A 12,748-nucleotide genomic window follows, 5' to 3' on the forward strand; every position below is an offset into this window, starting at 1 on the left:
TGTCGAGGAACCATTCCGCATGCAATAAAGTTGGTTTCGAGGAAATCGGACATTGTTTCGCGAAACCTGAATTTTTTGTGAAAAATGCTCTTTTTGGCTCAGCAGAGGAAATTACCATTTGTCGACAAAAAATGTGTATGTCTGATGTCGAGGAACCATTCCGCATGCAATAAAGTTGGTTTCGAGGAAATCGGACATTGTTTCGCGAAACCTGAATTTTTTGTGAAAAATGCTCTTTTCGGCTCAGCAGAGGAAATTACCATTTGTCGACAAAAAATGTGTATGTCTGATGTCGAGGAACCATTCCGCATGCAATAAAGTTGGTTTCGAGGAAATCGGACATTGTTTCGCGAAACCTGAATTTTTTGTGAAAAATGCTCTTTTCGGCTCAGCAGAGGAAATTACCATTTGTCGACAAAAAATGTGTATGTCTGATGTCGAGGAACCATTCCGCATGCAATAAAGTTGGTTTCGAGGAAATCGGACATTGTTTCGCGAAACCTGAATTTTTTGTGAAAAATGCTCTTTTTGGCTCAGCAGAGGAAATTACCAATTGTCGACAAAAAATGTGTATGTCTGATGTCGAGGAACCATTCCGCATGCAATAAAGTTGGTTTCGAGGAAATCGGACATTGTTTCGCGAAACCTGAATTTTTTGAGAAAAATGCTCTTTTTGGCTCAGTAGAGCAAATTACCATTTTTCGACAAAAAATGTGTATGTCTGATGTTGAGGAATCGTTCCGCATGCAATGAAGTGGGTTCCGACAAAATCGGACATCGTTTCACAAAACCTGCATTTTTTGTGAAAAATGCTCTTTTTGGCTCAGGAGAGCAAATTACCATTTTTCGACAAACAAGGTATATGCCTGATGTAGAGGAACCATGCCGCATCCAATAAAGTTGGTTCCGAGGAAATCGGACATTGTTTCGCGAAACCTGAATTTTTTGTGAAAAATGCTCTTTTTGGCTCTGGGGAGCAAATTACCATTTTTCGACAAACAAGGTGTATGTCTGATGTCGAGGAATTTTTCCGCATGCAATAAAGTTGGTTCCGAGGAAATCGGACATTGTTTCGCGAAACCTGTATTTTTTGTGAAAAATGCTCTTTTTGGCTCAAGAGAGCAAATTACTATTTTTCGACAAACAATGTGTATGTCTGATCGGAAATCGGACTTCTTTTCGCGAAACCTGCACTTTTTGTGAAAAATGAGAGGTGGGGGTAACAAATCCATAAAAAATACGAAATGGTATTTCCTAGGATCCGTCTGCCGTGAGGTGGGGCAACGAATCCATAGAAAATACGGAAAGGGTATTTCCTATGATCCGTCTGCTGTGAGGTGGGCAACGAATCCATAGAAAATACGGAAAAGGATTTGCTAGGATCCATCTGCCGTGAGGTGGGGCAACGTATTCGTAGAAAATACGGGAAAAGGATTTGCTAGGATCCATAGATTGACCCTGGACATTTCTGTCGCGAAGTGGGCCATCTGAACCATAGAAAATACAGAAAAGAGATTCGTTAGGATCTGCAGATTATCCTTGATGCCTTTTTGCCGTGAAATGGGCCAGCGGATCCATAGAAATACGGAATAGGGATCTTCTAGTATTTGTGTATTTTCAGAACGTACTTTTATCGAAGAGTGGGCCCGCCGATGGATAAAATGTTTTTATGACGCAAAAGGAAACTCAAGACCAGATTGAACATTGCAGATTTCCAAATTGAAGGATTCGAGCAAATGACATTTTCGTATTTGTTAACAGTAAGGGATCCAACTGTATACGACATAGTATCTCTTCGTATTTTTCATCCTAGCGGATACAGTATCGTATCTGTTCAGTGTTTTGTCGTATCCTATTAGAATCTGTGATTCGTTCGTATTTGTTCGTATTCTTCCGCATCCGCACCTAACGAATACCGCGGTATATGCCCGCATCCGTATCCATTTTGTCCAGTGTATTAGTATATCATGTGACAGAGTAACTACATGTGCATGGGCCATCTGAGACAAAAAAAGGTAGCGTCTCAACAACTTCAAAGTACTGTGGTTGGTTACATACTTAAGAAATCCAAAATAAGTAATGTTCATCCATGCAGGTCCAAACTTACAAATTCAGAAAATGGAATTTCAGAGTCAGACTTTTGCATGGTGCACAACCAACACGGTAAAAAGCTCATTTTTCCAACCACGTACCACAGACAAAAAGGCAAAAATACACAATAGGTCTACAGAAACCCAATACATTTCATGCAGGCCTGAGGTCTACGAACTCTTGTTTGTATTGTTTCTTCACACTAGTTTTCACACTACGTAGCTTACTGATCAACATCAATTTGTACTGTTTCTCTCCGGCTTGAGTTCTTGTATGGTTCTTCAAATGGCTTGGCGTCATCATTTGCTACACTCCTCACATCTGTACGGCTTCTCGCCGGTGTGTCTTCATATGTACCTTTAAATTACCCAGCGTACTGAACTGTTTGTTGCACCCATCGTGATCACACGTATAGGGCTTCTCACCGGTATGAGTTCGCGTATGTACCTTTAGAGCGCCCGCCTGACTGAACTGTTTACTGCACTGCTCACATCTGTAAGGTTTCTCTCCAGTATGAGTCCTCATATGCTGCCTCAGAGAACTCATGTCACTGAACTGCCTGCTGCACTCCTCACACTTGTAAGGTTTTTCACCGGTATGAGTCCTTAGATGCTTCTTCAGTGTACTCGGGTCACCGAACTGTTTGCTGCACTCCTCACAACTGTAAGGTTTCTCTCCAGTATGCGTTCTTATATGGATCTTCATAGAACCCAGAGTGCTAAACTGTTTGCTGCAATGTTCACATTTGTACGGTTTCTCTCCAGTGTGCGTCCTCGTATGCTTCTTTAGAGAGCACAGTTCGCTGAATTCTTTGCTGCACTCCTCACATCTGTAAGGTTTTTCTCCAGTATGAGTCCTCATATGGCTCGTCAGAGCACCCAGCTCAACGAACTGTTTGCTGCACTGTTCGCATTCGTACTGCTTTTCACCGGTGTGATACCGCATATGCCTTTTCAGATAATTCAGCTGACAGAATCGTTTGCTGCACTCCTCACATTTGTAAGGTTTCTCACCGGTGTGAGTCCTCATATGGCTCTTCAGAGAACCCAGCTCACAGAACTGTTTGCTGCACTCCTCACATCTGTATGGTTTCTCACCGGTGTGAGTTCGCATGTGAATCCTCACAGAGTAAAGCTCGCTGAATTGCCGGCCGCACTCCTCACACCTGTAAGGTGTCTCACCGGTGTGAGTCTTCATATGGCTCTTCAGATGACCTGGCGTTCTAAACTGTTTGCTGCACTCCTCACACCTGTAGGGTTTCTCACCGGTGTGTGTCCTCATATGAATCTTCAGATAACCCAACCGACTGAAATGTTTGTTGCATTTGTCACAACTGTAAGGTTTTTCTCCAGTATGAGTCCTCATATGCATTTTCAGAGAACCCATCTCACTAAACTGCCTACTGCACTCCTCACAGCGATAAGGTTTCTCTCCGGTATGGGTCCTGATATGCTTCGTCAGATCACTTGGGTCACTGAACTGCTTGCTACACTTTTCGCAATTGTACGGTTTCTCATCGGTATGAGTACGCATGTGTCTGTTCAGATGATCAAGTTGACGGAACTGTTTGTTGCACGTGCCACACGTATAGGGCTTCTCACCGGTATGAGTACGCATGTGTGTCCGTAGAGCACCCAACTGACTGAACTGTTTGCTGCACTGCTCGCATTTGTAAGGCTTCTCTCCGGTATGAGTCGTCATATGCCTCTTCAGAGAACCCGACTCACTAAACTGCCTGCCGCACTCCTCACATCTGTAAGGTTTTTCTCCAGTATGAGTCCTCATATGCTTCTTCAAAGAACTCAGTTCACTGAACTGTTTGCTACATTCCTCACATTTGTAAGGTTTCTCACCCGTATGTGTCCTCATATGTCTCTTTAGATTATCCAGCTGACTGAACTGTTTGCTGCACTCCTCACACCTATAACTTTTCTCTCCAGTGTTGGTTGCCATGTTGATCAAATCTGACACTGCAGAAATAACATTGGAAAAAATGTTTTAGAGATTTTATTAGAAATTAATAGTTGCCAGCATGTACGGACATTTTGCATTAGTAAAAATGTGCACGTGGCGACAAAATCCAAGTAAACATTACATGTTATTCTTTAGTACTATCTATGTAGTATCAGCTGTCAGCTGAAAAGAAAAAGAATTTGGCCAAACAGGGACAAAGTAGTTACGGGTTTTGAGTAAGTCTTTTGCAGTCTAGCCAGTGGCAGAACAGTTAACTCCTAGGCCAATTAACTCCTACTAGACTACCACTTTTGCTAAATTCCCCTATTACTATTCGGCCAGGCGGGATAGAGACTAATGTTTACAATGGTTTATGACCGAGACAGCAAATCACGATCACCAAATTTGCAGGGAAGGTTGTGCTCATCGAGTTTTATAATTCCTGCAATTTTTATATGATTATGACGTAATATGACGTAATTATGACGTCATTAATTGATATTTTTGGCTAAAACCGGGAATTCCCATAATACCTAAATATCTCACTCAAAAAGTTACCAATAAAGGTTTCTTATTGATATTTAAGTGTTATGAGACTTCTGTTGTCAAAAGTCGACGCAACGACGTCAAAATGACGTCATAGAATGACGTCATCTGTAGTTTAGCTATCCGCCATCTTGGATTATCAACCTTAAATTTTTCAAGATACATTTTTTTTCAACATGTAACGCTAAAACCCCTTGGAAATGGATTAAAAACGTTCACATGAATGTTTTCCGTAAGAAAATACCACGTAGTGATGAAATCTGAGTGAAAATAAACTTGTTATACTTTAAATCATGATATTGTCGGGTATATCTTGGATTTTGACCAGTTACGTCATTTCATTAGCATAATTTATGAATATTCAATCATAAATGTTTAACTAAGATGTGTTGGGTATTAAAGATATATGAAAAGAAGTTAACTTTAGGAAGAAAATCTTAAAACCCCATTGTGTAAACCAAAATTAGTGATTTTCGTAAAATTTGCTTTTCAGAAACCCGTTGCCATGGCAACACGAAAAATCATAAACTTCCTAAATTTTTTTTAATTGTTGCCAACATTATTTTAGGAAAACTCACCAAGTTTGGTAGTTCTAGCACAAGCCGTTTGGTAGCTATAGGGGGTCAAAGTTGCCGCGGCCACTTTTAGCACCCCCCCCCCCCCCCCCAGTCTGGATAGGGTTAATAATTCGGGAACAAGATGGAAGGTGTTAGAAGTTACAGAGGCTACTGGTTGAAACCTGTTTCGTCAACTAGTATGAAGCTGCAGTACCATTATAGATCACAAGTCGGCTCTTCTGTACCGGCTGCTGAACCAGCACTCAAATGACAACAGCTAATGTTCACTCATATAAATATTATGTTACCTACGGACAATTTCCCGGCATATAGTACACTAAAACACTAACAAATAACTGGTTCAGTAGGTAACAAGTCTGTTTGCCTCATTCCATAGGTTTCATACACTTACGACAACATATGTCGCAATAATGCTGTTGATTTTGTTTTAAAATAGAGTTAGAATGATTCAAGTACATTTTGTCACAATGTATAGTCAGGTTTAGATATCGAAATGGATAGATTTATACCTGAAGGCTTTTACAGGTGCTAAGACGAACCAACGATCTGTCTTCCATTTTAGCATCTGCTTTGACACATGTATTAGTCTCCAAGCAGATGTGACTTTAGGCTCAGTGTCGTGTTTTGACGTTTTCATGCGTCTTTCTAGTGTCCTTTTCTGTCTCTGTTTGCCATCATCATATATATGAAAGTTACGCATAAAAAGAATCAAACATACTATAATAAGGCCTAAACCGGACCCAACATCTGCTTGGGGTTAATGTTAATATGTTGCCTAGCCCACCAATGGCATTGGAAGTATTCACCGATACACACCTCACAATACACATCCCAGATGGCTGATTGTGACCCAAAATTATAATTTAGCCTCCGAAAAGACCTGAAAGTTATCCCCGAATTCCGATGCAAGACAAAGGGGTGGAAAGGCAAATAGTCGACTACTTTGCATTTTGACAATAGAGGCATATTTCAGACGATGGCTTTGTGTTGCTTGGCTTCGTGGCGAAACATTGGTATACACACTTTCTGTGCAGACAACAACTTTGCGGCATAAAAACCTGGCTCAAATGATGAAAATCGGACTCAACGCTCCCCCATCAATAGTAGTAAGTAAACACTGGAGGAAGGTCGCAAAGAAGGCTAGGAGGGGTGTCAAAATGAAAAGAAAATCGCAGCCGCTACTACTACCCCCACCTCTCCGACCGATCGAATTTGGGTATAGACCACTTGAGAACAGACAACAAGAAAATATATGGCTTCCAACGTACGATTCGTGCCATCTTACATAGACTTTGGCAGGGTCAGCTGGTCATTTGGTATACCGGCAAAACATCTTTTATGTAACAATAGCGTACGCATGCAGAATTGTTATTCTTCAAATTTCTTATAACAAAAACAAACCAATAGGTTTTTGACCCCGGTGGTGTTATTATACAAGGCTCATCAAATTGTAACTAAGTATCGTTACATAACTTGCAAACAGAATCAAACGTTGCACTAAATCTAACAGAATGAAGTGGAATTTGCTGGATGTAAATTTGAATCTTACGGCATAAACAATCCAGTATGTAATGTTGTAATCATGGAATTTGCGTCGTCAGTCTACTCAAGGACCTTGGTCTACTGTTCAGTAATTTTGAAAGGTCGACCCAAAACGGCGCGCTAAGACAACTTTGCCTTTTTGTGTGCGTAGTTCGTATCGTTTCTTAGCTACATGTACTACTAACAATACACAGCTACAAGACAAGAGCTTAGAGATAGAATTAAAAACAGTCTTACCTTGTGAATGTTTGTGGGAACGGCTCGCTTTCAGGCAAGGAAATATAAGTGAATCCTCTTGCTCGGACGGAGAACTGTGTATGTGTCCGCTCACAGCGCTAGCTTCACATAGAATACCGGAAAATTACGTACTCCGCTATTATGCAAATCCAACTTGCTGTGGCCAATCAGGGTCCGTTGCTGAAACGCCCACGTGACGGTTTTCAGAACCAACAGGTGCTAATTAGCATATAAACCTTGTCTTGACTTCATTTCACCTTAGTTTGTTTACAATTGGACGATATCAAATTTGCGACCTTGGGGGGAGGGCGCTGATACTCTGGACGAATATTTTGAATATTTTGTGCCAGACACAATATACCGTATAATTTCCCTAGTTATATAATATATACGATGTCCTTTGTTGAACAAGGGTCGGTAAATATCATGTACTATTATGTGATGATATTTAAATCCATTTCGCCGTTGCGGTTGTAACATTACACGGGAAAACAGTTTCACTAAAACAACGAAGTCAACAAATCATATCATTTTTAAGCTCCGTAAAAAACTATCCAAAGCAAAGATGTTTCATACAGATTGTTAAAAAATAGTAGACAATAAGGAAGAAAGAAACAAAGGTACTAGTATACCTTTGATCAATTAAGGAGAGACATCTCCATTTGCAATACCACGCTGAAAACGTAAATAAATAATCGTGGACACTGATCTCCAATGAGATTTTGCCTTCATTCTTATCTATTTGTGTGTTGTTGTTTTCTCAGTAAAAGATGATTCTCATGAATTGATTAAGAAACTGAAAATTATAAATGGATTAGTCTGAAAAGAGGACACCATCACGTGAGCGATTCAGCAACGAGCCCTGATTGGTCACAGCGAGCGGGATTTGCATAATCTCGAAGTACGTCATTTGCAAGAGCATTCTATGTGAAGCTAGCGCTGTGAGCGGACACGTACTCTTCTGCGTCCAAGCAAGAGGATCCACTTATCTTCCTGTCTAGAAAAAGCGACCCGTTCCCACAAACATTCACAAGGTAAGACTGTTGCTGTTAATTCTATCTCTTATTTGGTATTTGGTGTGTATTCTTAGCAGTAAAAATGATGCGAAATCGTAGCCTCCTCCAATGGCCTCTCTGGGGGGCCTTGGTGTAAGTTGTTGGGGGTGGGGGCCGGTGGTGGTGGGTGTTGAAAAAAATCATTCTATTCGCGATTTTTAACCGGGAATACGCCAGGAAAGGAAAAATGTCAGGAAAGGAATATATACCAGGAAGCTTGTTCTGGCCCCTGGTATATATTCCTTTACCAGCATTATGGTTTTCCTTTCATGGCATAATTTCCGGTTAAAAATCGCGAATCAGCCTCGCCGGCTTTCTACGAGTGCCAGTGGTTACAAGTATTTGTTGGGGGATCGTTCACTCCGATTTTCAACAGTTGGGCCAGGTTTTTATGTCGCAAAGATCGTGTCTGCACAGAAAGTGTGTACTGTGTACATGTACAAAGGTTTCCCCATGAAGCCAAGCCATTGTCTGACATATGCCCGAGTCTCTATTGTCCTAATGCAAAGTAGTCTTTTCATTTTACTTGCCCTTTTGTCATGCAACGGAATTCGGGCATACCAAGGAGGTTGAAAGAGGGCATACGTTCCAGACCCTTTTATCCCCAAGCAGATGTTGGGTCCGGTTTATGCTTTATTAGAGTTTGTCTGATTCTTTTTATGCGTAACTCTTCTATATATGAGGAAAGTGACCCTAGAAATAACGGGACAATACGTATAAAAACGACTAAACACTGAGATGTGCTTGGAAACTAATACCCCCTAGGGTGTTGGAGTGGAAGTTATATGAACGTTGTTTTGTCTTGGCATCTGCTAAAAGCTTTTCAGGTCCAAATTTATCCAGGTTTGATTTCTAAACCTGACTGTACCTTCTTACGAGATAATCCTCTAAACAAAATCAACTGCATTATTGCGACAGATACTGTCGTAAGAAAATGTTTGAAACAAACTTATTTTATTTACTACTGAACTAGACCAAGGAGGTTAAATAAAGAAGGATTTAACCTCCTTGACTAGGGCTGAGGCACAGTATTTGCTAGCGTGGTGTTTTAGTGTAATATATGTCAGGTAATTATACGTAGGTGACATTATATTTGCAGGAGTGTCAACACTCATTTGGATGTTGTTATCAGTGCTAGTTATCTTAGAAACTTCAAGCGGTACTAAAGCGCCGACTTGTAATTCATAATGGTACTGCAGCCTCGAACGGATGAAGATATACTTAGTCTAGTACTAGTTCTTGCCATTAAACAAGTTGACGGAAATAGTACTTGCTGTTCCTGTAATAACATGTAATGGTTAATTTCAAACTTATATCACCAACGTACACTTTTTTCTTGTATAGTATATAATAAAACGCGGATCTGTCAGTATATGCTAGCGACTATTTATTCCAAGTAAATGTCTAATACACAATTTCCATTGATATTTCTGCAGTGTCGGAGATTTGACCAACATGGCAACCAACCATCTCAAACAATGGGAGACCAGGGAAGGAACTTCAAAGGATCTTCCGCGTACCCAAATGTGTATCGAGTGCGACATTCAGTTTCCTAATGTTGGTGAGTTTATAAAACATCTGCGCACTCACACTGGAAAGAAACCTTATAGGTGTGGGGAGTGCAACAAACAGTTTAGTCAGCTGTGTAATCTGAAGAAGCATATGAGGACTCATACCGGAGAAAAACCATACAAGTGTGAGGAGTGTAGCAGAGAGTTTAGTCATTTGTGTTCACTGAAGAATCATATGAGGACTCACACGGGTGAGAAACCTTACAAATGTGAGGAGTGCAGCAAACAGTTCAGTCAGCTAGGTAATCTGAAGAATCATATTAGGATTCATACCGGAGAGAAACCTTACAAATGTGAGGAGTGCAGCAGACAGTTCAGTGAGTCGGTTTCTCTGAAGAAGCATATGAGGACTCATACCGGAGAGAAACCGTACATGTGTGAGGAGTGCAGCAGACAGTTCAGTCGGCTGGGTTCTCTGAAGAAGCATATGAGGACTCATACTGGAGAGAAGCCGTACAAATGTGAGGAGTGCAGCAGACAGTTCAGTCAGCTGTTCTATCTGAAGACACACATGCGGACTCATACCGGGCAGAAGCCCTATACATGTGAGGAGTGCAACAAACAGTTCAGTCAGCGTAGTTCTCTAAAGAGCCACATTCTGACTCATACGGGTGAGAAGCCATTTAGGTGTGAGGAGTGCAGCAGACAATTCAGTCATCTGAGTTCTCTAAAGACCCACATACGGACTCATACGGGTGAGAAGCCCTATAGGTGTGATGAGTGCAGCAGACAATTCAGTCATCTGGTTTCTCTAAAGATCCACATTCGGACTCGTGTGAGATTAGCCCTATATAAGTGTGATGCAGCAAACAGTTCAGTCAGCTCAGTTCTCTAAAGACCCACATTCGGACTCATACCAATCACATGGACCCAATTTACAGATTTGCGATAGCAAAACCTGTATTGTTTTCGTTGTAATGTATGAGCGCTGCCATTTTGTTTTACGGTGTATGACGGGAAGGGTGGCACTGACAGATCAGTGTGTTGTATGAAGTGATGGGATGGGATGACTAGGAAATGTGATCTTGTGGTCTTGTTTAAACTAGATTAGGTACACCATCTTTGTTTTTATCTAGTGGCGTTTATGAAAGAAATGTCACGACCATGTTTCTAATGACTAGGTGTGTTGTAAATACCTTGCTGTCGTGACTTGTGAATCTATGCAACAGGCACTACTGTTTTTAAAGAACCAGCTACTTAATATTACTTCCAGGCAGTGTGTACAGATAAAGGGACAACAAAAGTTATGATGTGACCAACAGTGAGGAATATACGACAATTTGAGATTTCAATTGCATGCTCTCTAGCTCTGTTCTTGATTGTACATATTGCATTTCGTTGTGTACCCTAAAAGTTCACACATATATTGATGATTAGTTCTGCAGTGTGATAGCTTACTTTAAAATCGCACGGCATGTATACCGTAGGCAATCCAGCTAGCGCTGTCACATGGGCCCTATTCATTTATTTATATTTATATAGCAAAACCTGTACTGTTTTCGTTGTCATGTATGAGCGCCGCCATTTTGTTTTACGGTGTATGGCGAGAAGGGTGGCGCCATTTTGGACTTGACGGATCAGTGTGTTGTATGAAGTGATGTGATGGGATGACTAGGAAATGTGATCTGGTGGTCTTGTTTAAACTAGATTAGGTACACCATCTTTGTTTTTATCTAGTGGCGTTTATGAAAGAAATGTAACGACCATGTTTCTAATGAAGAGATGTGTTGTACATACCTTGCGGTTGTGACTTATGAATCTAATAGATTCATTACATTGTAACACGCATCACTGTATGTTGTCATAGAACCAGCTACTTAATACTACTTCTAGACAGTGTGTATAGATAAAGGGACAACAAAGGTTATGATGTGACCAACAGTATTGGGAGAATACGACAATGTGAGATTTCAATTGCATGCTATCTGTTCTTGAATATACCGGTGTGACAGCGATCTCGCCCCCCCCGTGATCTCGCCCCCCCGGGGGCGAAATCACTAGCGATCTCGCCCCCCCCCCGGGGCGAAATCACTAGCGATCTCGCCCTCCCCGGCTAGTGATCTCGCCCCCCTACCTAGCCCCCCTTTAGCGATTTCGCCCCCCCCCCAAAAAAAACGGGTTTACATGACACTTTAAAAGTTGATTGGTATAAATCACAAAATGTAGTTTCAGAATGATATAAGTACACGAGTTTGATACATAACTCCATTCATAGTATCAATATTAACGTAATTACATGGTAATAAGATAGTTGAACTTGTTTCAGACAAGGAGGGTTTGGTCCCTTGTATTCCCATTATTGCATATACCTGAGTCTTGACATAAGATGTATTTAATTGTATTCACCTGTCCTCAAGCAACCTATATATCTCCAATATGAAGTCTCTACCATGAAGTGACCACAAAAGAACTATGTAATGTCTTTATTAATTATGCAAATATTAGGTATTAATTAGAATAACGCACATTTTGGTATATGCACCTGGCCAAGGGATATCTTCACCTCCAACATGACTGTTTTTTCTAGTATTTAGGAACTGATGCATTTACCCGTGTTTCTTAAAACAGGTACTTTACCAGTGTTTGTGTAGCATTTAGCAACAGCTATATCAACTTGCGCGTAGATAGTGTTTATAATGAGAAACTATTATTTACGTACGTGTGTTTTTGTTAGTGCTTTGGAAATGTTTCCAGCACAAGAAAGAAAACACTGTGACAAATTGAAAACTTATAGCTGACGTATTCCGTACCATAGACGGTGTTGATTTATACGTTCGCAGTAGCACTGTTTTTATGCCACCTCAGCTGCAAAAATTGTCTTTTTCATTTCAATGTCATGTTTGCACCGAACAATATAGTATCGACTTTTGAGGTATGACATCTTTTGGTACGGTAATAAGGTGCCATATAGGTACCAGGTAACACACCATATACGTTACTCCCCAGGTGCAGTATAGTACCAGGTAGCGCACCTGTAATATGTAGTAGCCAGCTGCTCTGGGGGGGGGGGGGGGGCGCGAAAACGCTAAAGGGGGGCGAAAACGCTAGTGATCTCGCCCCCCGGGAGGGCGAGATCGCTGTCACACCGGTACATCTTGGATTTCGGGGCAGAAGAGTGTTATCAAAATCTTGGGATGTTTCGGGTTTTTTATTCCCACTGCATAAATTTGATTAT

The 12,748-nt window shown here is 41.0% G+C and overlaps 2 protein-coding genes across 2 annotated transcripts; one reads left to right on the top strand and one right to left on the bottom strand.

Moving 5' to 3' along the window:
* Positions 1-2,402: 2,402 nt before the first annotated feature.
* LOC118407223 (zinc finger protein 845-like) lies at positions 2,403-7,059 on the bottom strand. The gene is made up of 2 exons (XM_035807667.1): positions 6,948-7,059; positions 2,403-4,061 (listed from the first exon to the last, which is right to left on the bottom strand). The coding sequence occupies exon 2, from the start codon at positions 4,042-4,044 to the stop codon at positions 2,407-2,409; it is 1,638 nt and encodes a 545-aa protein (XP_035663560.1). The 5' UTR covers positions 4,045-4,061; positions 6,948-7,059; the 3' UTR covers positions 2,403-2,406.
* An 801-nt stretch (positions 7,060-7,860) lies between these two features.
* Positions 7,861-11,331, top strand: LOC118406996 (zinc finger protein 525-like). Its single transcript, XM_035807401.1, has 2 exons — positions 7,861-7,981; positions 9,439-11,331. Exon 2 carries the CDS (start codon positions 9,458-9,460, stop codon positions 10,406-10,408), a length of 951 nt encoding a protein of 316 aa, XP_035663294.1. The 5' UTR covers positions 7,861-7,981; positions 9,439-9,457; the 3' UTR covers positions 10,409-11,331.
* The last annotated feature ends 1,417 nt before the right edge of the window (positions 11,332-12,748 follow it).

This window comes from Branchiostoma floridae, chromosome 19 (assembly GCF_000003815.2).
Source record: "Branchiostoma floridae strain S238N-H82 chromosome 19, Bfl_VNyyK, whole genome shotgun sequence".
Lineage (NCBI taxonomy): Eukaryota > Metazoa > Chordata > Leptocardii > Amphioxiformes > Branchiostomatidae > Branchiostoma > Branchiostoma floridae.

Coding starts and splice junctions, on each gene's coding strand:
- LOC118406996 (XM_035807401.1), top strand. CDS start 9,458: ATGGCAACCAACCATCTCAAACAATGGGAGACCAGGGAAGGAACTTCA.
- LOC118407223 (XM_035807667.1), bottom strand. CDS start 4,044: ATGGCAACCAACACTGGAGAGAAAAGTTATAGGTGTGAGGAGTGCAGC.